Below are 23,756 nucleotides of genomic sequence, written 5' to 3'. Positions count from 1 at the left end.
TATGAGGTCATATGTATAGTCTTTGTTGATAGTTTTTAATAAACATTACTATGGGCAACACATAACACACTCAATAAAAATATCTGAAAATTCAATGGCCTCTTTTTTTTTTAGTTGAGAAAATGGCATACATATGTAATCCATACAACCACTTACGTTTCTTTTTAGAACGCGACCACTGCAGGGTTAAGTGTGCGTGGCACTGGCTTTCTTTAATGTCTGCTGAACGAAACTACGCACACAACTGTCACCATTTAGTAAATTTTTAGCAAAGAATGTTCGTTAATGTGCTGTTTTCAATCGTTCTTATTTCACCGACAACAGAAACACGTAGAATGTGAAAATTGCTGGATTTGGACGGGTTACTCCTGTAACTGAAATATCAGATCTGAAGATGGTTCTGAATGAACCGAAACCGGTCATATGAATAAAAAAAATTTGCAATCAAGACGGTTTGTAAGTAACATTATAAAATCACTGATTGCTGTTATCCCATAAGACATTATGTCTGTTTTTGCAAACAGAAACAAGTCCGGGCTTATCTCAGACAGTCCCACCCCGTAATGGACAGCCTTGGATGCGGCCAATGCGAAGACAAATCCGGAGGAAGCTAGACTTGTAACAACTCTAAACCAGCAAGCAATCTTCTTCCGGGAACGGCAGACTCTCTAGTTCCATGTTCTTCATTCACTGACAAGGTTTTGTGAGCTGAAACTATTACGGAATGTGATGGCCGGCCGCGGTGGTCTCGCGGTTCTAGGCGCGCAGTCCGGAACCGTGCGACTGCTACGGTCGCAGGTTCGAATCCTGCATCGGGCATGGATGTGTGTGATGTCCTTAGGTTAGTTAGGTTTAAGTAGTTCTAGGGGACTAATGACCACAGCAGTTGAGTCCCATAGTGCTCAGAGCCATTTGAACCATTTTATTACGGAATGAAAACCAATCTACTGTAATCTTGTATGATTTTAGAAAACACGTCTTCTCGCGACAAAGTTTGTTTGAAACAATCTTGCTTTATTTTATATCCTAAACCATATGACCTAAACAAACCAAGGGCCCCTTGTCAGAATTTGCTACGGGCCCCGTGCTTACTTAATCCGGCACTGGTCACACTACATACACCCATTACAGTCACCTACACTTCGAAGATACACGTAGAACACACGGCCTTCACAGTCCGTGGGAGGAAGGTGCAATATTATATTGCAGAGCATGTCCGAAGAAATACTGCATCGTACTCACAGTCAGCACACTATCGTATCTATCTGACAACACCGTGCAAGCGACTTTCAATTGAAATGTTCCCCTGTACGGGAATATACATAACGGATGTACGAGTGTAGGTTGTAGACATGTAGTTGACGATATGTGGAAGACTGGGTATGGTCGAAAGTCGTGCTCGGATACCTGTTGTTAAGGCGACCGCTCGCGACAAGCGGATAATCCTGGTTCGAGTCCTGTCCGGCACAAATTTTCGTTGTCGTCATTCCATTATACAGCTGAGGTTGCAGGTGTATGCGAAGTATAGGAAAAAGCATTCCGCCGGTCGCTGTGGCCGAGTGGGTCTAGGCGCTTCAGTCTGGAACCGCGCGACCGCTACGGTCGCAGGCTCAAATCCTGCCTCGGGAATGGATGTGTGTGCTGGTCTTAGGTTACTTAGGTTTAAGTAGTTATAAGTTATAGGGGACTGATGACCTCAGATGTTAAGTGCCATAGTGCTCAGAGCCATTTTTGAAAAAGCATTCCACCTAGGCAGCTGCCGTTCTAAGTCTCCCAACCAACAGATCCATACGACTTGAGTTTTTTACCATACCGTTGAGCGGCCTGGAACCAATATGATCACCAGAGCCATCATGATTCATTCACCACTCTTGCTGGTTCCAGCAGGACGGACCCTGCATCGTCAGTACTAGCATTATTAAGTAATTTCACCTTATTAATCATTTAGCTCTACTTTAATCATACTGCTTCAGTGATTTTAACAACAAATATCTGTGTTTACGTTTTCAGTTACTTTAAGCTGAACAATACATTACTGGCCATTAAAATTGCTACACCACGAAGATGACGTCCTATAGATGCGAAATTTAACGGTCAGGAAGAAGATGCTGTGATATGCAAATGATTAGCTTTTGAGAGCATTCACAAAAGGATGGCGCCGGTGGCGACACCTACAACGTTCTGACATGAGGAAAGGTTCCAACCGATTTCTCATACACAAACAGCAGTTGACCGGCGTTGCCTGGTGAAACGTTGTTGTGATGCCTCGTGTAAGGAGGAGAAATGCGTACCATCAGGTTTCTGACTTTGATAAAGGTCGGATTGTAGCCTATCGCGATTGCGGTTTATCGTATCGCGACATTGCTGCTCGCGTTGGTCGAGATCCAATGAGTGTTAACAGAATATGGAATCGGTGGGCACAGGAGGGCCGTTCTGGCTCCCAACGGCCTCGTATCACTAGCGGTCGAGATGACAGGAATCTTATCCGCATGGCTGTAACTGATCGTGAAGCCACGTCTCGATCCCTGAGTCCAGATATGGGGACTTTTGCAAGACAACGACCATCTGCACGAACAGTTCGACGACGTTTGAAGCAGCATGAACTATCAGATCGGAGACCATGGCTGCGGTTACCCTTGACGCTGCATCACAGACAGGAGCGCCTGCGATGGTGGAGTGAACGACGAACCTGGGTGCACGAGTGGGAAAACGTCATTTTTTCGGATGAACCCAAGTTCTCTTTACAGCATGATGATGGTCGCATCCGTGTTTGGCGACATCGCGGTGAACGCACATTGGAAGCGTGTATTCGTTATCGCCATACTGGCGTATCACCCGGCGTGATGGTATGGAGTGCCATTGGTTACACGCCTCGGTCACCTTTTGTTCGCATTGACGGCACTTTGAACAGTGGACGTTACATTTCAGATGTATTCGACCCGTGGCTCTATCCTTCATTCGATCCATGCGAAACCCTACATTTCAGAAGGATAATGCACGAGCGCATGTTGTGGATACAGAAAATGTTCGACTGCTGCCCTGGCCAGCACATTCTCCAGATCGCTCACCAATTGAAAACGTCTGGTCAATGGTGGCCGAGCAACAGGCTCGTCACAATATGCCAGTCACTACTCTTGATGAACTGTGGTATCGTGTTGAAGCTGCATGGGCAGCTGTACCTGTACACGCCATCCAAGCTCTGTTTGACTCAATTCCCAGGCGTATCAAGGCCGTTATTACGGCCAGAGGTGGTTTTTCTGTTTTCTGATTTCTCAGGATCTATGCACACAAATTGTGTGAAAATGTAATCACATGTCCTTTCTAGTATAACATATTTGTCCAATGAATACCCGTTTATCATCTGCATTTCTTCTTGGTTTAGCAATTTTAATGGCCAGTAGTGTAGATACATGCTACCTGCAAATACGTTCAGCTCCTCTGCCGTTCCCTGGTCTTCCAGGATTAAATTTGTCTTTAAAAATGAAAAAAAAACGTGTTTTATTAATACATACGAACAATCGAACGTAGTGACTAAAAAGATTTCGAAGATGAAACATCAAACAGATTGGGACAAGCAATGGTGCTTAATGCAGATCCAGTTTTTTGCGAGACATTTCACATCACTCATACTTTTCACTTACAAATAAATGATAAGTCATGGTTCCAACGAATGAATATTGTTGCTTATTCTGTAAGGTAAAGTATCTCCCCTGAAGCGATTTCCAGGACTTGAGATCCAAACTGACGTATCAGACAACGGAATGAGCAATACAAATGGCCAGTCTCTTAGACTCCAGAAGTGGTTCTGATCCAGGACCGAAGGTTGGCGACGTTGGCGTAGACGCCCGGGAAGTTCCCCAGACCGCAGCCGATGCCAAAGGAGACGATGCCCACCTGGGTGGAGCCGGCCACCAGAGGACCGCCACTGTCTCCCTGGCAGGCGTCCTTACCGCCTCCGCTCACCCCTGCACAGATCATGCGGCTGGTGATGCCGCCGAGCGAGCGGTCGCACGCGTCGCGGTCTATGATCTGGACGGTGACAGCCCGCAGTACAGAGGCGCCATTGTCCCCAGGTGACGTCGCGCCCCAACCGCTCACTGTCGCGGAGGTGCCGGCAGGGGGCTCTGACGAGGCTAGGGCCACGGCTTGTACGTTGGGTCCGAAGCTGAAGGCGTTGGACACTTGCAAGACGGCGATGTCGTAGTCGTCGTTGTCGCCGTAACTCTCGTGCATGTGAGAGTTGGCAATACTGTGCACGGTGCCGCCGCTACCCCTGACCGAAGAGCCGGCCCGCAGCTGCATGCTGCTGACGGAGGCGCCTTTCACGCAGTGGGCGGCCGAGAGGGCCCAGTTGCTGCTGATGACGGATGCGCCGCACCAGTAGCTGCTTCTGGAGAGGAAAGACAAGCCATAGTATTACGCAGCTTATAAACAACCTCGTGAACTGTTTTTATTGTTTCAGGGAAATCCTTCTGAATGTTTGACAGCGTGCTAGTGAAAACGGAAGTGTATCTTTTGGCAGGACCAAGTACAGATCGTACAGTGGTTGCACACTACAAAGACTGTTCAAGATCACTAACAAAGTTTATTAGAAGACATAAACATGCACGTTACGTCACGAATCAGTAATTCCGGCCAACATTTAAGTCCATACGGTATGCAGTGGTATGAGAGACAGGAGGACGACTCACAGAATAAGATAAAATCACTTTTAATTTTAGGGTAAACGACGAAAGATGGACGTGACATTTAATGGTCAATTTTGTTTGTAGTTACGTTTCCGACAGCATATTATCTGAGAAAAAAATTTGTACAGGTAACGAACGCAAAGTGCATGGGCGCAACATATCTGCAAGACGGGTCGACGACTTTCGCATGTCTACTTGCTGTGTGTGGCTAGTTCTTCGAAGTAGCGGCTTGAAGATATGTTGCGCCCGCGTAAAAATGCGCTCACAATAATAACAGTGACGTCATAGAACCAAAAACAGAAGCAGTTTTACAACCTGTAATTCTGTCTATGTTCTCGGTCCTTTTGTTTGTCAAAATGTATTCTCATTGCACAAGATACGTGCATGAAAACGTTTATTATACGATTGTAATATATCATGTCAGCGCAATGCATAAAATGACTAAAATAGGAACTTGTTTAAAGATGAGACATTGTTCGTCAATACGTAAAAGCAAGAAGGATTCCAGCCTTCTTTCAGCCTCTAGCACTAAATACACTGCAAAGGAGAAGAAGTCCGATAACAGGAGCAGAAGCACGGTAACCCGGATTTCTCTAGGTGGTCAGATTCGTAGTTGGAATATATTACGATAAGACGGAGTAAACATAAAAAAAATTAATTAAACACTCCGTTTTGGTGCCCTAGTGAAGGACGAGAATATATCGATGCTAGAGACAAGTAGTACGAATATTTTCAAGAAACTGATCGAAAAGAAATTACAACAATACGCTGTTGTCCTTGAAACCGAGTATCACAGCCGCCAATAATTCGCAGTGTAACTGCTATTAAAAAAAGCACTACTCGTGAATAAAGCGAAGAAGTTATGTGGAGTCGAGTTATTTTTTACTACAACGCAGGGTCAACGATTGCTATTGGTACGATCTCCGACTGTTAACAACAGTTTCGCTACGACGCACCCATAGCGGCCTACTATGCCTCCTCGCCACAACCCACCATCGTTCGAGCTTCGGCGACGCTTTCGAGTCATCCAATGAGACATAAACAGCAACTCACACACCAGCAGTTCACCACAAGATTATGCTCACCAACACTATTCGGTTGAGCTGTATATGTGATAGACGTTTTGTTTTTCTACTATTTTGAGTGTAGGTTTTTGATAGTAACTCAACTTCGAGCTTTTTTTAAAAAAAATTGACAGTACAAGTTCTTGATTTGGTGCTGCAAGAAGACTTATTATAATTTATTGCACACATGCCGTTACCCATACCAAGAAGGGCAATTTAAAAGAAAAAAATTTAAAAAATGTACTTCAAAAACTGTAGTGATGAATTAAAAAAATTAATTATTAAGCGACTTGGAATCCTCTAGTGATTAATTTAAAAAATGAATCCAGCAGTAAGGTAGATAACAGTAACACTAAGATTTCGGTATTGTAGATAGTTACAAAAAAAATGGCTCTGAGCACTATGGGTCTTAACATCTGTGGACATCAATCCCCTAGAATTAAGAACTACTTAAACCTAACTAACCTAAGGAAATCACACACATCCATGCCCGAGGCAGGATTCGAACCTGCGACCGTAGCAGTCGCGCGGTTCCGGACTGCGCGCCTAGAACCGCTAGACCACCTCGGCCGGCAGATAGTTAAAACTGCTTTAAAAAGGGAGTTAGGTACAGATGTGAGAAGTCAGTGTAATCTAGCATGAAAAGAAGCGAATGAGCAGTATGTAAATTTGAACAAGTACTTGAAGCAATTAAAATAATTAACTGAGCAGGAATTTAACAATATTAATGAGCAAGTATCAGACACCGCGGTAAGGTGGATCGTATTACAGCAGACAAGGGATTCGTTTGTAATGCTTCGTCCGCAACATATTTTGACTAGTTTGAGGGAACAAATGAATGACCTAGTCGAGCAGAATGTACAAGAGAGAACTGACTCACCTGTAAGCCTTCAGAAGATTTAATTAAAAATGAAGAGGAATTTCAAAATCTCCGGACGTAACTGAAGAAAACAAAAGAAGAAACAAGCAAAAGGTAGGTTAAATATAATAAAGAATTTTCAGGATACTTAAAACAGAAACCTCACCTGGGAAGTGGGTCGAATTTATCAAAGGGTTTCCTAAATTTAACCCAGATGGTGACGTACATCAGAGCTATTTCTTGTGTTCTCTAGATCTTTATTGAAGGGGTGAAAAGATCTAAGAAAATAGATTTTACACTTAGTTATTTGATAGGTGGCGTGGCGGAGTAGGTAACCACTCATTCAAAAGAGTTTATCCCTTGGGACGATAATCAGGAAAAATTCAAATTATATATTAGTCACCTGGTACAAAGGATAAATTGACACTAGAATTATTTGATCCTAAATACTACAGACTGGAGTAGTTACAAGAAATACATTGAGTTGCACATAACTAGATGTAAAGATTTAGATAACCGATTGGAGGAAACAAATATCGTAAAAGTCCTCGTTAGGAGGCTATCTTACTTCATCTACATCTAAATCTATACACTGCGAAACGCAGAGGATACATGCCATTATAAAAGTTACTAGGGCTTTTTCACCTTCCATTAACGTATGGAGGGGGGGGGGGAGGATTTTGTTTAAATGCCACTAAGCCTGCTGTAATTAATGTAATCTTATCCTCACCGTTAATACGGGAGCGGTATGTAGGAGGTTGTAGTACATTGCTAGTCATCATTGGAAACCGGTTCTTGAAACTTTTGTAGTAGACATTCTTGGGACGATTTCCATCTGCAGTCAAAAGTCTGCCAGTTCATTTCTTTCTTTCAGCATCTCAGTGACGCTCTCCCGCGGGTCAGACAAACCTGTGACCTTTTGTGTCGCCCTTGTCTGCCCGCTGTCAGTCCTACTTGGTGCGGATACCACATACTTAACCGAGTGCGGTGGCGGAGTGGTTAGCGCAATGGACTCGCATTTAGGTGGAAGACGGTTCAAAGCCGCGTCCTGCAAACCTGATTTAGATTTTCCGTGATTTCCCTAAACTACTTTAGGCAAATGTTGGGATGGTTCCTTTCAAAGGGCATGGTCGACTTCCTTCCTTAATCCGATGGGACTGACGACCTCGCTGATTGGTTCCGTCCCTCAAATTAGCCGACCAACCCCACTCTTCAGTATTATTCTAGGATGGTACGCACGAGTGACTTGTAAGCAATTTCCTTTGTAGAATGATTGCATTTCCCTAGTATTTTACCAATAAACCGTGTAAGGTACAATATTTTTGGTTTACTTACTCTAGGACTGGAGACAACTGTGTAAGTTGAAATGGCATGTTTAATGTCGCAATATTCGCACAAAAATACACCCTTTTACACAGTTTTCAATGTGACAACAAAAACAGTTTTCAGGATAACGCATCTCGTCAACATCAGAAAGTGAAGTAATCCTAAACACAATATTATATATTAACTCTCAGAGGGTTAACTAGAAGTTTCTATACAAAATTGTTCCCATGCTTACATTACGATGTTGTTCAGTACTACGAAAATCGTCCGATTCCGGTTCAAAGTTCGGTACTATTTTTAGGATGACAATCATGTCTACGGTGGATGGTTAGTTACGTGACAAATTGAGCAAAAGATTACCCAAGGTCGCTCGAGTTTACAGTGGATGCATGCTGGTGAACCTACAAGTTTACGCCTCTGCACGCAATATTTGCCTTAAGCTGTGACGAGCTGTTGGCTGCTCGGCCTCTCTCTTCCGCTGAAATTCCTATAAAACTAATTACACCTTTGCTGAATTTTCCAGCAGAAACTTTCCCTATGTTTCTCGTCATATGAGAGAACATGTACTCATCCCTAGTCTTAGAAAGTTGCTATACAGGGTGTTACAAAAAGGTAAGACCAAACTTTCAGGAAACATTCCTCACACATAAATAATGAAAAGATGTTATGTGTACATGTGTCCGGAAACGCTTAATTTCCATGTTAAAGCTCATTTTAGTTTCGTCAGTATGTACTGTACTTCCTCGATTCACCGCCAGTTGGCCCAATTGAAGGAAGGTAATGTTGACTTCGGTGCTTGTGTTGACATTCGACTCATTGCTCTACAGTACTAGCATGAAGCACATCAGTACGTAGCATCAACAGGTTAGTGTTCATCACGAACGTGGTTTTGCAGTCAGTGTAATGTTTACAAATGCGGAGTTAGCAGATGCCCACTTGATGTATGGATTAGCACGGGGCAATAGCCGTGGCGCGGTACGTTTGTATCGAGACAGATTTCCAGAACGAAGGTGTCCCGACAGGAAGATGTACGAAGCAATTGATCGGTGTCTTAGGGAGCAGGGAACATTCCAGCCTATGATTCGCGACTGGGGAAGACCTAGAACGACGAGAACACCTGCAATGGACGAGGCAATTCGTCGTGCAGTTGACAATAACCCTAATGTCAGCGTCAGAGAACTTGCTGCTGTACAAGGTAACGTTGACCACGTCACTGTATGGAGAGTGCTACGGGAGAACCAGTTGTTTCCGTACCGTGTACAGCGTGTGCAGGCACTATCAGCAGCTGATTGGCCTCCACGGGTGCACTTCCGCGAATGGTTCATCCAACAATGTGTCAATCCTCATTTCAGTGCAAATGTTTTCTTTTTACGGATGAGGCGTCATTCCAACGTGATCAAATGGTAAATTTGAGTTTTTTTTCATTTTATGAAGTGTATAGCTTTAAATTTCTGAACTTTCAAAGCAAGTTGCCAATCTTTGCACAATAGTGAAAGCTAATATAGGTCTAAATAAATTTTAGTGCAGCTTAATTCAGACTGTACATCGATGAAGATACCTGCATTATCTCCAAGAAGTCTGAGATTACTAGTAATATTGTCTGCAAGGTCACTGATGTCATTAATATACAACATGAACTCTAACCCGTGTTAGTTTTATGAGGGGCATTCAATAAGTAATGCAACACTTATTTTTTTCTGAAAGCAGGTTGGTTTTATTCAGGACTCCAGTACACTATATCGGTCTACTCTCATTTAACTACAAAACGTTATGTGTCAACATAATCAGTGTTAAATGAGATAGCATTACACCTCCTTATTGAGAGGGCTTCTACGTCCGTATGGTACCACACGACCCGTCGACATCAGAGGCAGCATCTTGCTCCATCAGCATCCTCCCATCATCCACACACTGCTTCGCGCAGAGTGCGTTCTTCATTGGGCAAACAGATGGAAGTCCTAAGCTCAGGCATTTGCGCATTTCATTCGGAGGAGAGATGGTGTTTGGTAATTCCCTAGTTTTCTATTGGTAAAACTGATGTTTATTATTTTCTTTACCCATGAGTGCGCTTATGCAATGTCCCTAGTAAGTGTGGATTGCCGTTTGATTGAGGTTCAGTATGATAAATCCATGTTTCATTGCCTTTAGACAATGTCCGACAGTCTCTCAACGCGCAAGCAATTCTTAAAAATGGTCCTTGGTTGTTCTTTATGGTTTTCTCTTAGGCGGCGAGGACCAGCAGGTACTCATTTTGAATACCCTCACTGGTGGATGAGTGTGTTAGCACTACAGAGACGTCCAGTTGAGCAGCAAGGTGTTTGATTGTGATCCGTCGATCGTCTCAAATGAGAGGGTCCGTACCTTCCAACATTGCAGAAGTCACAGCTGCATGAGGTCGGCCGGCATGCAAGACATGAGACGGATTTTGCACGACTTGTTGCGATGACAGACTCCTAGACAAACGACTCAACGCGCTTTTGTTTACTGCCAGGTCTCCGCAGACGCTCTGCAAGCGCTTATGAATATCTGCTAGTCCTGGGTTTTCCGCCAAAAAAACGCTCTGTTTAGAATGCTTCTGCGTCACAGGCGACATTTTGAAGGCTACGTGTAGCACCGCCTCCTATCGGAACTTTGTGAAACTATAAGGCCTGAAGCGGTCATGTTACACGATGTCCCACTGCAAGTTCCGCATTTTCTCAACCGAAACTAGCCAAGAAAAAAGATAAGTTACATCACTTTTTGAACGCCCACCATACATTTTTATGAATTCTTGCAGTTTAGTAGAATGAGAGGAACATCGCGATTATATTACAATTCCTGTTTTGTTTTTTAACATCTACTGCAGCAGACAACATTGCTTTCTTGTTTTACTTCTATTGTAGATTCTGAAGATGGCTACTGCATTGCCGAAACCAGTACTTTTGTACGAAAACTTTGCGACCAAGGCAGTTAAATAAAAAGGTATGTAAAGCATATGATCGTTCTTCAGATGGTCATTTTACATCCAATTATTCTCAAGCATTAAATGTATTTTGTATATAGTAAGTACTGCCTTTCCTGAAATGTGTAAAATATCACTAACTCACGCCATTTTTCCAGAGAGATTTCGATATATCATTGTTAAATCCCTGTATGAGAAACATGAGAGATGTCAGTAGCTACCTACCAGCTTCAGTACTAACACCATTATCTCAAAATTTTGATAAGATGATGTACTAAAGAATAACAATCTACCTCTGTCGCAATAATGTCAGTAAGTCGCGGTTTGGGTTTCAGAACAGTTCTTCAATTGAGAATTCCTATTACACTTTCACTTACCAAGTTTGGCAAGCATTAAATAACAAAATAGCACCAACTGCTGTTTCCTGTGACCTATCTAAGGTATTTTCCAGTGCAGGTCACAATATCCTCTTAGATAAACTCAGATATTTTGGAATTGATGGTACAGCCACCCAATGGATAACGTCATATCTAACCAAACGAATGCAATTCGACCTATATAAGCTGGGAAGATCCTTCTGACTGTGGAGAAATCACGTAAAGTGTTCCACAAGGCCCAATCTTAGTTCCTCTATATTTTCTCGTACATAATTTTAGGTCTAATATACAGTAAGCAGAATCAATTCTTTTTGCAAATGTCGCTAGCATTGTAGTCAGTCTGAACATAGGTACAGCAACAGAAGAAATGTTAAACCACGTTCTTAAAGAAATTATTGTGCAGTTTTCTCCAAATATTCTCAATTTAAATATAAAAGAATACAATGTATTCAGTTTTACACATAGAAAATGACAAATGTAACACATGGTGCGGAAATAATAAATACATAGGATGTAAACTTCAAAATTTTTAGGTACCCACATGTACTGTCGTATGGAATCATGTACTGGGGAAACTCATCTGTAACAAGAAAGTCTGAAGTTTTCATTGCTGAAACGAAGTGTTGTGGACATCTGCTTAAGGAATTAGTCATTTTGACTGCTGCTTCACAGTGTATTTATTCCCTCATGGAGTTCAAAAGGACCAACTATGCACACAGTTACAATAACAAAAGAAAATCTAACATTCGTTTTTTCACATTAAGGTTGCCTTTAGCGTAAAAAGGTTTGCAGAACGTTACCATCAAAATTTTTCATCGGTTACTCAATGATAAGAAAGTTAAATCTGAAAACAAACTGTAAACTTTTATCCTTGCAGCACCTTTTTTCCTGAAGAAGAACTTCAGTTAATGTAATATAAATGCAGGAAAAAGTTGAAAATGTTCAGCATGTAGCCACATTTACATATTGATGTGTAATACCAATGTAAAATTACTTCTTCCACTTTATTATGAATAATCTTAAAAGTTATCCAAGGAAGATAAGTCTATGTAAGGAACTAGGGGAAGGTCGGATCGTGTCGGACAAGCAAGTTATTTCGAAATTATAGTATTATCTGAAGGATGTATTTAAATATTCTTCAGACCAAACAGTACTACGACATATTACTTAACAGGATTTTAAAACTCTAATGTCATAACAATATACATTTGTTTTTTCCAGCTTTTCGTGTTGATTATTTAAGTTTTTGCACGATTGGATCGGACCTAAAACTGTTATCTGTGAAAAAGCCATTTTTGTTGAAGACAGTTATAATTGGGTCTTAAGTGGTTTTTGACACGAAGTCGTCTTCCAGCTCATCTTAGTCTTTCAAAGAAGCTATCAACGTGTTCCTTTCTGAAACCTGCTGCTCTCTACAATCTCATGGGTTCATCTCTCCTCAAACTCATGTCTTCATGCCTTTTCACAAAACTATAGCAAAAGTCTTTACCCGCTTTATTTTTGCCTTATTCAACTGATGATTTATATTCAACTATTTATTTGTACACTACATTTAACAATTCCTTTTTACTCAAAGGCGTAAGTTAACTAACTAAAAATTTCAACGTGATTGTACAATACGGTTTCATGTTCATCGATGAATGCTCTCCAAGAATAACCTATTATTCCCTATTTTATGGTCACCTCTTTGTTTTCTCCTAAAGTTTTAAGTCTATCACCTAATGTTCTTCTAGACCTCCGGGTTGGCCGTGCGGTCTAACGCACTGTTTTCCGGGCGAGAAGGAGCGCCGGTCCCTGGCACGAATGCATCCGGTGGATTTGTGTCGAGTTCCGGTGAGCCGCCCAGTCTGTGGATGATTTTAGGCGGTTTTCCATCTGCCTCGGAAACGAAAATTGCGGGCTGGTTCCCCTTATTCCGCCTCAGCTACACTATGTCGGCGATTGCTGCGTAAATAAATTCTCCACGTACGCGTACACCACCATTGCTCTACCACGCAAACATAGGGGTTACACTCGTCTGGTGTGAGACGTTCCCTGGGGGTCCACCGGGGGCCGAACCGCACAATAACCCTAGGTTCGGTGTGTGGCGGCGGAGGGGTGAAGTGGACTGCGGTAGTCGTCGTGGGGTAGCGGACCACTGCGGCTGCGGCGGGGACGGAACCTCTCCATCGTTTCTAGGTCCCCAGTTAACACAACATAACATAACATAATGTTCTTCTTCGAACAGAATGTTTCTCTCTCGGTTAATTGATAGTTTTTGCAAAATGTCTAGTATCTTCTTCCTCTGTGTTATTTTTACTCAATTTACATCGTTTCTGTGCTATCTGGAACCCAATATCTTCCTCCGATACGTTTCAAACAAACCGTTGAGATAGTTTAATATGGGGTAGGCATCGTCACAGCCAACACTATAGAGAATAAAATACCATTTGCCTCTAAATATTCAATAAAAATGTAATATTACCTACTTTAAAACCAAACGTAGCACTTGAAATTTAAGTTCGTGCAGCGAAAATTCACTAGAACTAGATAACTTGTCACCACTTTGAATGCACAGATGTTTCTATTCAAACTCCCAGAGTGATATTGTTCTGCAGTACTACACACAACAGTGGAGCTACTATTGCTTTCACTAGCGTCAGAGTTCAGAATCAACTTTTCTTCCGATATAATGCGTTTTACGATGTAAACTGACCTTTCCCCACGTGATAAAACTAATAAAGTTACGGTTGCTACTGCAAGGTAGATTTCATCTGGGTGACTACTGTGGCTTGTAGTGTTTTTCCTTTACATTCATTATTTGGTAACTGCTGGCCGTTATGGCGTAATGCATTTTATTTGGTGACAGTATCCATGGATTGTGGCCTGGTATAATGCTGTTGATGGCAAATGTAGTGTGAATTTTTGATTCGTTGCTATTGGTGAAAGGGGCGGAAGCTACAGTCGTGGGTATCCATGGACTGTGGCCTGGTATAATGCTGTTGATTGCAAATGTAGTGTGAATTTTTGATTCGTTGCTATTGGTGAAAGGGGCGGAAGCTACAGTCGTGATATAGTACCACTTACGCAGTAGCTGGTGACTCCTGAGACCTGCGAGTGCTTCCTGTTGCCTGCTGTATAGTGTTTTACTTCAAATTTTGCAGAAATAACATGTTACATTTTGTCACCAAATAAAATCACATTTGTTCAAAACTATCAGAACACTTATTAGTGGATATTGGTATGGGATTTGTATGCTCTTCGTCTTTGTGACGGTTTGATTCTGCTACGGACTCATATCAATGAGTTGTCTGAACATCTGTGCCAAAATGGCAGCCTATTACCCCTCAAGAGCCGAAATCCTAGATGGTAGTGATGTTGATGCTAAGGTCAGAACCAATGTCGACTTTCTAGCTCATCCCGTAGGTCTTCCATTAGTTCAGGTCTGTACTCTGGCGAGACCAGTCTACTGGAATATTACTGTCCAGAAACCATTGCCCCTCAGATGCAGCTTTATGGCAGGGTGTGTTGTCATGCTGGCAAAAATAATCATCGTTTCCCACCTGTTCCTCTAATGTACGCAGTACATAACGCTGTAAAATGTGTTCATATCCTTCCGCATTTAGCGTTTTCTTCGTTGGAATGAGGGTACCACAACCGAACCACGAAAAACACCCACTACCGTAATACCACTTCCGCCGTACTTCACCGTTAGTGCTACATAAGATGGTAGGAAACGTTTGCCAGGTATTTGCCAAACGCAAACCCTTCCACCGGATTTCCACAGGGTGTAGGGTGATTTATCACTCGTTTTCAGTCGTACACTGTTTAGCCCACCTCAAGAGTCGCTTACCTCTGACTACAGAAATGTATGGCTTTTCCGATACTTCTCGACCATCGCACCCTACTCTTTTTAAATCCTTACACACAGGCGTTGTGCTAATTGGACTTTTGGTATCATTTTGGAATTCAAGAGCGATTGCTTCTGGTGATTTTATTGGAAGTTTAACAACCACCCTCTGCGATACTCGACGGTCACTGTCACTGGCGTTGGATTAGCTCTGGTTGTTCCTTCGTGTTTCCACCTCACGATGCCGTCACCAAAGTCGACATGGGCAGCGTCTAAACGTTTGAAACGTCCCTGATGGATTTGTTACTCAGGTGATATCCACGAGTAGTTCACTTTCGAAATCGCCGGGCAATCCTGACTGACCCATTCTGCTGATGCTGTTAATATACTGACAGCACAATGAACCCCGCCTCCTATTATATTGACGGCTCCTCCTCTCGTGACATCTGCTGGTCAAATCTACATTACATAAATTATTTTTAAATGACCGCTGGCTGCGAAATCCTACTCTCTTATTGTCTTACTGTCTTAACTGCCAGTTTTTGGTGATACTAGATTAGAAAAGTAGTTCCAAGCAGAGGTTACCAGTCCACAGTCATTGAAAGCGTTCTTTGGTCGAAGAAAATAAAACATGCAAAGACTGTGTAGTGTTTCCAGAATGAAATTTTCACTCTGCAGCGGAGTGTGCGCTGATATGAAACTTCCTGGCAGATTAAAACTGTGTGCCCGACCGAGACTCGAACACGGGACCTTTGCCTTTCGCGGGCAAGTGCTCTACCAACTGAGCTACTGTCATTCAAATTAGCTGACATTTGACCTTCAAGGTCCAAAGCTGTAAGACTGCTGCGTCAAGTAGGGAAGCGTGTTATACCATGGATCTTTTTTCGAACTTTCCCCTCTGGCCAGCTCTGTAATAGAAGTTTAATAAGTACTCTTATTCCTTTCATAGATGAAATCGTTCTCTTCTTGTGTGCTGTAGACTTAAAAAAATTACAAAAATTACTCCGCAAAAGTAAGGTTTTTCCAAATATGAAAAATATCTCAGGCTACAACATGGAGGAGCAAATGTTCTATGGAATTTAAGTGTTACATCGACATTTTCTCGTCACTTACTGCTTGAGGGCTGGCAGACTCTATGAACTGGGGTGGCCACACAGTGAAACGCTACAGTATTAGCGGCGGGAGCAGTGTACCCCGCTACTGTCAAATGCCAACTACTTAAATCGCACCATAACACACCCCTCACCAATTCTTTGAAATCTAGCTCAGAAACTGTTCTCTGCGGTTCGTCGACGTACTGTCAACCTGAATAGGTAGCATTATTCTGTGACCTACCACACCAAAACGATGACATGAAAAAATGTGTTAAACGACTACGACGTACAACTGTCAATGAATAAAAGTAGAGTGATAATGTCATTTTGTACGAGCTTGACTAGTACTGCATGGGTGACAAATGCACATGTACATACACGAATGAAAGAAAATAATATATTCTGAAAATTGCAAGAATCGTACTCCACTTTGGAGCAGTATTTCGAAATTAACCAAAATTATTCCGTAGATGCTGCATTAAGGAAAGAGAGAACAGATACTTTCAAGGTTTGAAATTAAGGAAACTGAAAAGTATCAGACGTTTTAGCCACCAAATACATTTTGGTCTCACGATAACTGTACACTGTCTTAACCCCATCCCTTACCAATCCTGCGTTGTTCACTTATACACTGAAGAGCCCGGAGAGCACGCGGAAGAGCCGCTGTACGACGTGGCATGGTTGTCTGAAGTAGTGCTGGAGGGAAATGACACCATAAATCCTGCAGGGCTGTCCATAAATCAGTAAGAGTACGAGTGGGTGGAGATCTCTTCTGAACAGCAAGTTGCAAGGCATCCCAGACATGCTCAATGATGTTCATGTCTGGGGAATTTGGTGGCCAGCAGAAAAGTTTAAGCTCAGAAGAGTGTTCCTGAAGCGACTCTGAAGCAAGTTTGAACATATGGAGTGTCGCATTATCCTTCTGGAATTGTCCACGTCCGTCGGAATGCAGAAAGGACATGAATGGACGCAGGTGATCAGACAGGATGCTTACGTAAGTCTCAACTATCGGAGTCGTATCTAGACGTATCAGGGGTCCCATATCACTCCAACTGCACACGCCCCACACCATTACAGAGCCTCCACCAGCTTGAACTGTCCTCTACTAACATGCAGAGTTCATGGATTCACGAGGTTCTCTCCATACCCGTACATCTCCAACCGCTCGATACAATTTAAAACGAGACTCGTCCGACCAGGCAACATGTTTCCAGTCATCAATAGTCCAATGTCGGTGTCGGCAGGCCCAGGCGAGGCATATAGCTTTGTGTTGTGCAGTCATCAAGGGTACACGAGTGGGCCTTCGGATCCAAGCCCATATCCATGGTGTTTCGTTGAATGGTTCGCATTTTTTGATGGTCCAGCTTTGAAATCTGCAGCAATTTCCGAAAGGGTTGCCCTTCTGTCACGTTGAACGATTCTCTTCAGTCATCTTTGGTCCCTATCTTGCAGGATATTTCTCGGCTGCAGTGATGTCGGAGATTTGATGTTTTACCGGTTTCCTGATATCCACAGTACACTGATGAAATATCGTACGGGAAAATCCCTTCTTCATCGTTACCTCGGAGATTCTGTGTCCCATCGATCGTGCGCCAACTATAACACTAAGTTAAAACTCACTTAAATCTTGAAAATCTGCCATTGTAGAAACATTAACCGAACTAACAATTGCGCCTGAGACTAGTTGTCTTATACAGGCTTATCAGATCGCAGCGCCGTATTCTGCCTGTTTACATATCTCTGTATTTCAATACGCATTCCTATACCAGTTTCTTTGGCGCTTCAGTGTATAATTTTGAATATTTTGTAAATACTGTCAGAATTACTGGAATAGCCAACGCAGCTTCGTGAGTGCCTCGTTGTCGAAGTGGTGTAGCCAGAAACTAAACGTATGTGGCGTCCCAGGAGGAATGGTGCGTATTCAGGAATGTGATAGGAATCATCGGTCGAAACGAATGGGTCTAATAGACATGGGCTCTAAAAGGCACACCTTAAGATCTAGGAGCAATTCTTCATCTTCGATTGTATGAAACAAATCTCGTCTACAGCAAGCTCTTTGCTTTCCATATTTTGAGGAATGGTAGTATGGACCAAAACAAGAACAAACATCCAGTCTCTAATGTACATAGTTTACGAGCTATGAGAAATTGTTCTTCTTCGTTACTGTGAAACACATCCTTTGCATTTTAGAGCCCATATTCACTAGACTTTTTCCTTCGAATGATTGGTCTTGTCATATCCCCGAATATTGACTATTCCTCTTGGCAATGTAATTTTCAAGTCACACCATCAATGTAATGTCGTACTTCAATTTCTTTCTTTTGTACTGTAGAAAGTCCACCACAGTACCTGCGCCCAAGCGAGGAGACACAGCGATGAGGCACAGAACTCGGGTTAAGGACGACGACGGTTCAAATCCTCAGGTCTTCCAGATGTAGGTCTTCCGTAATTTCGCTAAATCGCCTTATGGGGATGCTGCGGTGGTACCATTAAAGATATGGACGATTTTCCTACCCGTCCTTCGCTAGTAAGAGCTATTACGCAGTCTCCACTGACTTAACCGACAGATTGACGTAAAACTCATCATGTTATTTCTTTCCTTCCATACCTGAGAGCTCAGCGCGTCTGTTTGGCATACGGAGGACCCTAGTTCGATTCACTGTACTCCCACAGATTTTTCCATGGTCAGAGCCGGCCGCTGTGGCCGTGCGATTCTAGGCGCTTCAGTCCGGAACTACGATGCTACTACGGTCGCAGGTTCGAATCCTGCCTCGGACATGGGTGTGTGTGTGATGTCCTTAGGTTAGTTAGGTTTAAGTAGTTCTAAATGTAGGGGACTGATGACCTCAGATGTTAAGTCACATAGTGCTTAGAGCCATCCATGGTCAGAGGACTGTAATGTTGTGCCCTGAGTCTTACTACGCCAATTGATGAGCTACTTGAGCGAAGAGTTGCGGCTCCAAGGTCTGGGAAGCTGATTAGCGGCCGAGAGAGCAGATTGATGATTCGATACCTCCGTATCGCATCCGAATGTCGTCACCGGCAGAGGATGCCACAGCGGCTGATGGTACTAAATCCTCAGTCAGGGTCGGAACGTGAAGTAAGTTACACTGTAGGATCTCAATGTATTTCTAATTACCACTTAATATATTAGGTGACTGTTAGAATCCTTGCTTCAAAGCACACAAGAAGGAACAATAAAGTCTTTGAAAAAAAAAAAAAAGCAACACTGAAAAAGGGGTTAGAAACACAAACTTACGCCGCTCAAAATAAAAGTTGGTGAAACATAGACCCAGTATTGTATATTCTTACTCACTATTTTCATAAATATTATACAAAACACAAAAATCGTAATAAACGAGACACATAAAGCAACTGACACAAAGAGTAATGAGGTAGCTGTACAGCAGTACTGCCCTGAAGTACCACATTCAATCCAGCATAGTTGCTGTTCATGTGCTTCATCTGTACGTAGCGGACAGCGACACGTTTCACAGTAGGAAAATTACTGACTGTGGTATGAGTGAGAGAAGACAGCTGGAAGGCTGGGGCGTCATTTAACGGAAGAAATGTTCAAATGGCTCAAATAGTTCTAAGCACCATGGAACTTAACATCTGAGGTCATCAGTTCCCTGGACTTACAACTACTTAATCCTAACTAACCTAAGGACACCACACACATCCATACCCGAGGCAGTATACGAACAGCAGCAAAGCGGTTCCCGACTGAAGGGCCTAGAACCGCTCGGCCACAGCGGCCGGCGGAAGAAATGTAATGGATAGTCCTTGTGCTAATACTCATCAGATTAAAAAAATGGTTGAAATGGCTCTGAGCACTATGGGACTTAACATCTATGGTCATCAGTCCCCTAGAACTTACAACTACTTAAACCAAACTAACCTAAGGACATCACACAACACCCAGCCGTCACGAGGCAGAGAAAATCCCTGACCCCGCCGGGAATCGAACCCGGGAACCCGGGCGTGGGAAGCGAGAACGCAACCGCACGACCACGAGATGCGGGCTATTCGTCAGATTAGCTGAGGACAAATGTGACCAGATACATAATTGTTTTTCTTCCCACGACTCATAGATAGTGATACATTAGCAGGCCAGCCAATAAAACAAGCAAAGACACTATAGTCTGACTTAAATCAGGTGACATCTGACATTTAAGCTTCAAAGTTACGACAGAGTCGCTACAAGCACTGTCTCTGCAGGCAGCTGTCGGAGCTGTTCTCTCTCCGAGGCAATATAATATCGCTTAAAAGGCTCTGTCACCCACAAAAGTTACGCAATAAATCCAAGTCTTTTTGAAACGTATCTCAAATGTCGTAAAGACAGATAACATCCGAATATCAATTTTTGTTTCGTAACCCAGCATGAGACCGACGACTAACGATGAATTGCGCAATATCTGCATTTACATCAAACTCCGCAAGCCACTTAATGGTGTGTGACGGAGCATGTTCCTGGTACCACTAACTGAACCTGCCTACCCTGTTCCGCTCGCAATTGGCGTGTGAGAAGAAGAATTATCGATAAGGCTCTGTATTGCCCGTAATTTCTCGGATTCTCTCGTCGTGGTCAATACGCGAGATGTATGCGGGAGCAATAACATGTTGTCCGACTCTTCCTCGAAGTGCTCTCTCGAAATTTCAATAGCAAACCTCTCTGTGATGCACAACTAAAAACTAAACTCCTCCCGAACAGGCCATGAGGGCCCAACGGTACCAACCTGCTGCCGTGTTATCCTCAGCCGATAGGCATCACCAGATGCGGATATGAAGAGTTATGTGGTCAGCACACGGCTCTCCCGGCCGTATGTCAGTTTCCGAGCCGCTACTTCTCAGTCAAGTAGATCCTTAGTTTGCCTCACAAGGGCTCAGTGCAACCCGCTTGCCAATAGCTGTGGGCAGACCGGATGTTCACCCAAACAAGTGCTAGCCCAGCCCGACAACAGTCCACCGGGAACCGCTGTTACCACTGCGGCAAGGCTCGGTAACGCTCTCGCGCCGACTAAACGACCCCGTGACGAAACGCGAAGCTCTTTGTTGGTTCTTCTCTATCTCTTCTATTAGTCCTACCTGGTAAGGAGCCCACATTGTTGAACAGTACTCAAGAATCGTTCGAACAAGCACCTTATATACCACTTCCTTCTTAGATGAGTTACATTTCCTTAAGGTTCTTCCTACGAACCTCAGTCTAGCATCTACTTTTCTACTTTTCCCGCTGTGAGACATTTCCTTAAGATTCTTCCTACGAAGCTCAGTCTCGCATCTACTCTTCTGTTTTTCCCGCTGTGATCTGTGTGCTCATTCGACTTAAGGTCGCTCTGGGTAGTTACTCCTAAACATTTTACGGCAGTTAGGGTCTACCCGTTTCTCATCTATAGTGTACTTGTACAGTAAACGCTTTATTTTCCTGCGTATGCGCAGTACATTACATTTATTTACGTTCAGGGTCAACTGCTAGAGCCTGACCATTCATCAATTCTCTGGTGGTCATTCTGAAAATCGATACAGTCTTCTGGCGTTGCTACTTTGTATATATCGGTAATACTAACGGTCCTCTAACATTTCCATGGGGTACTGCGGAAAGAACCTGTACAACTGTCGATTTTGTTCCGTCAAGAGCGACGTGCTTAGTTCTGTCTGCAAGGAAGTATTGAATCCAGTCACAAATCTGGTCGGATACTCGGTACGTTCGTATTTTCTTTCACTAAACGGCAGCGTGTGAGGGTGTCAAGCGATACGGCATCAACATGATCAACAGCGCTAAAGATATCACGGAGGAACAGAGCGAGCTGAGTTTCGCAAGGTCTCTGCGGAATCTAAGTTAACTTGTGAGATTTGCATTTTCCAAAAACTTCATAATTCATGAGCATAAAACATGTACCATAATTCCACAACAGATTGACGTTAATGATATAGGCCTATAATTGTGTGTATCTGTCCTGTGGGCCTTCTTATAAACGAGAATGACCTGTGTAACACTGGCCATAAAATGAAGACTTCGATGGGGAGAATATAATGCCTCAATGCCTACGAGCCGGCACTAGTGGTGGATGTTTCAGAATATTTACAAAGAAGGACACTAAAGAGATAGTTGGATGAGATGGTGAAAGAGCAGTGACAGGTGAAACCTCAAGACAACTATTTGGGAAAAATTATGAACGCAATTTCTGTAGGCATATTATGAAAGAAACAAACGCCAAGAAGAAGAAGAAAAAGAGTGTCAGATTTTCTCTCTTTGACAATTTTACTATGTGATATCTTACATACTAGATTGAAATTTCAAGAGATCTGAAAAAAATACGATTACCAAAAATTATGTTACAACATTGTATGATACCTCTCTCATATTATGCTAGAACTCACATTGTGAAGTAGAGCTGCCAGGGATACTGTGAGATACTGACTGCGGAACCGCCGACGATCCGGCCATCCAGACGAGACCTCCAGAGCTTGCTCCCTGGAATGGGATTCCCCACTGGAGAAGCAGTGGCGCCACACAGCGCCACCGCCAGGAGTACCAACACAACAGTCCGCAACATGTCTGCAGGTGAGCGTGATGACACCATCAAGCACCGCCTCTTAAATACGTACCAAACATTTTGTCGACAATAAAGCGTATGAAACTGGAAAGGGGTCCATAATCTTGTTTCGTCCAGTCTGATTGGTCGCTTCCAGATGCAGCACCACTAACAAAACAAGACCTTTAGATAAGAACAAGTGGCATATTTGTTTCGCCTAACTGCGTCACTGAATTATCACCACTTTCAGAAGCGTGAGATTGGCTTTTGTGTTTTGTACCTAGTGAAATTTTGAAATGTAGTTTCAGCAGCGGGGAAGTCAGTCAGAATCTGGCAAGAGAAATATTCATTGTTTATTGTTTATCATTATTAGGTTATTCTGCGTGTAGGACGAATAATTCTGCTAAAAATATATTTTATTAGGGTCACTACTCGATTATCGTATTCTCGAAGCCATCTAAACTTATTACCTATATTACCTGTCCAGAGAAAATGTAGGGACTTTCTTAGCCACATAGGGACACCAATCGGGATCTGAACACTGTTGTTACCGGGCACTTCTTATTATAGTTGCTTGTCAACAAATACGCACATATTATTTATGGTCGTTTTATCTGGAAACATTACCATTCACTTCATCATTTGCAGCCATGCTTAGTTTTGAGGTTACCCTCAAGGCATTCAGTATAAGTCTATCTATCCACTGAGATCAACAAATGCCGTGCATACCGCAATAGACCGAACGCAAGGATATCCGTAAACATTACTTAAAGTGACTTTGTCAGATTTTGCGTTATAACCGAATACTATTATCGTTGTAAAATTATTTCTATCTCAGTGTAGCTAAAATTTATTTATTGTGTATCTATCACATTTTGTACATACATAATCTTGCAATATTGCTTGACAGAAAAGTTGGAAGACCATAATAAATCTGCTGCTAGGGTAAGAGTTTTCTTTTGCAAATGGATCATGTTCGTAGAAGTTTCAGATTTGTGCAGCGTTGTCTAGAAGCTAACACGAAATCAAATCAAAGACCTAT

General features: G+C 42.8%; 1 protein-coding gene across 1 annotated transcript; it reads right to left on the bottom strand.

Moving 5' to 3' along the window:
• Positions 1-3,782: 3,782 nt before the first annotated feature.
• On the bottom strand, positions 3,783-22,735 carry LOC126273360 (trypsin delta-like). Its single transcript, XM_049976909.1, has 2 exons — positions 22,560-22,735; positions 3,783-4,390 (listed from the first exon to the last, which is right to left on the bottom strand). Exons 1-2 carry the CDS (start codon positions 22,733-22,735, stop codon positions 3,787-3,789), a joined length of 780 nt encoding a protein of 259 aa, XP_049832866.1. The 3' UTR covers positions 3,783-3,786.
• Positions 22,736-23,756: the final 1,021 nt, after the last annotated feature.

Source organism: Schistocerca gregaria, chromosome 5 (genome assembly GCF_023897955.1).
Source record: "Schistocerca gregaria isolate iqSchGreg1 chromosome 5, iqSchGreg1.2, whole genome shotgun sequence".
Classification (NCBI taxonomy): Eukaryota; Metazoa; Arthropoda; class Insecta; order Orthoptera; family Acrididae; genus Schistocerca; species Schistocerca gregaria.
Note: the sequence above shows the minus strand (reverse complement) of the source record. Positions and strands in the feature narration are given on the sequence as shown.

Excerpts from the sequence above, each read along its gene's own strand:
- LOC126273360 (XM_049976909.1), bottom strand. The coding sequence starts at position 22,735 with ATGTTGCGGACTGTTGTGTTGGTACTCCTGGCGGTGGCGCTGTGTGGC. Across the intron at positions 4,391-22,559 it reads TGGCAGCTCTACTTCACAAT|AAGCAGCTACTGGTGCGGCG; the intron begins GTGAGTTCTAGC and ends TTTCCTCTCCAG.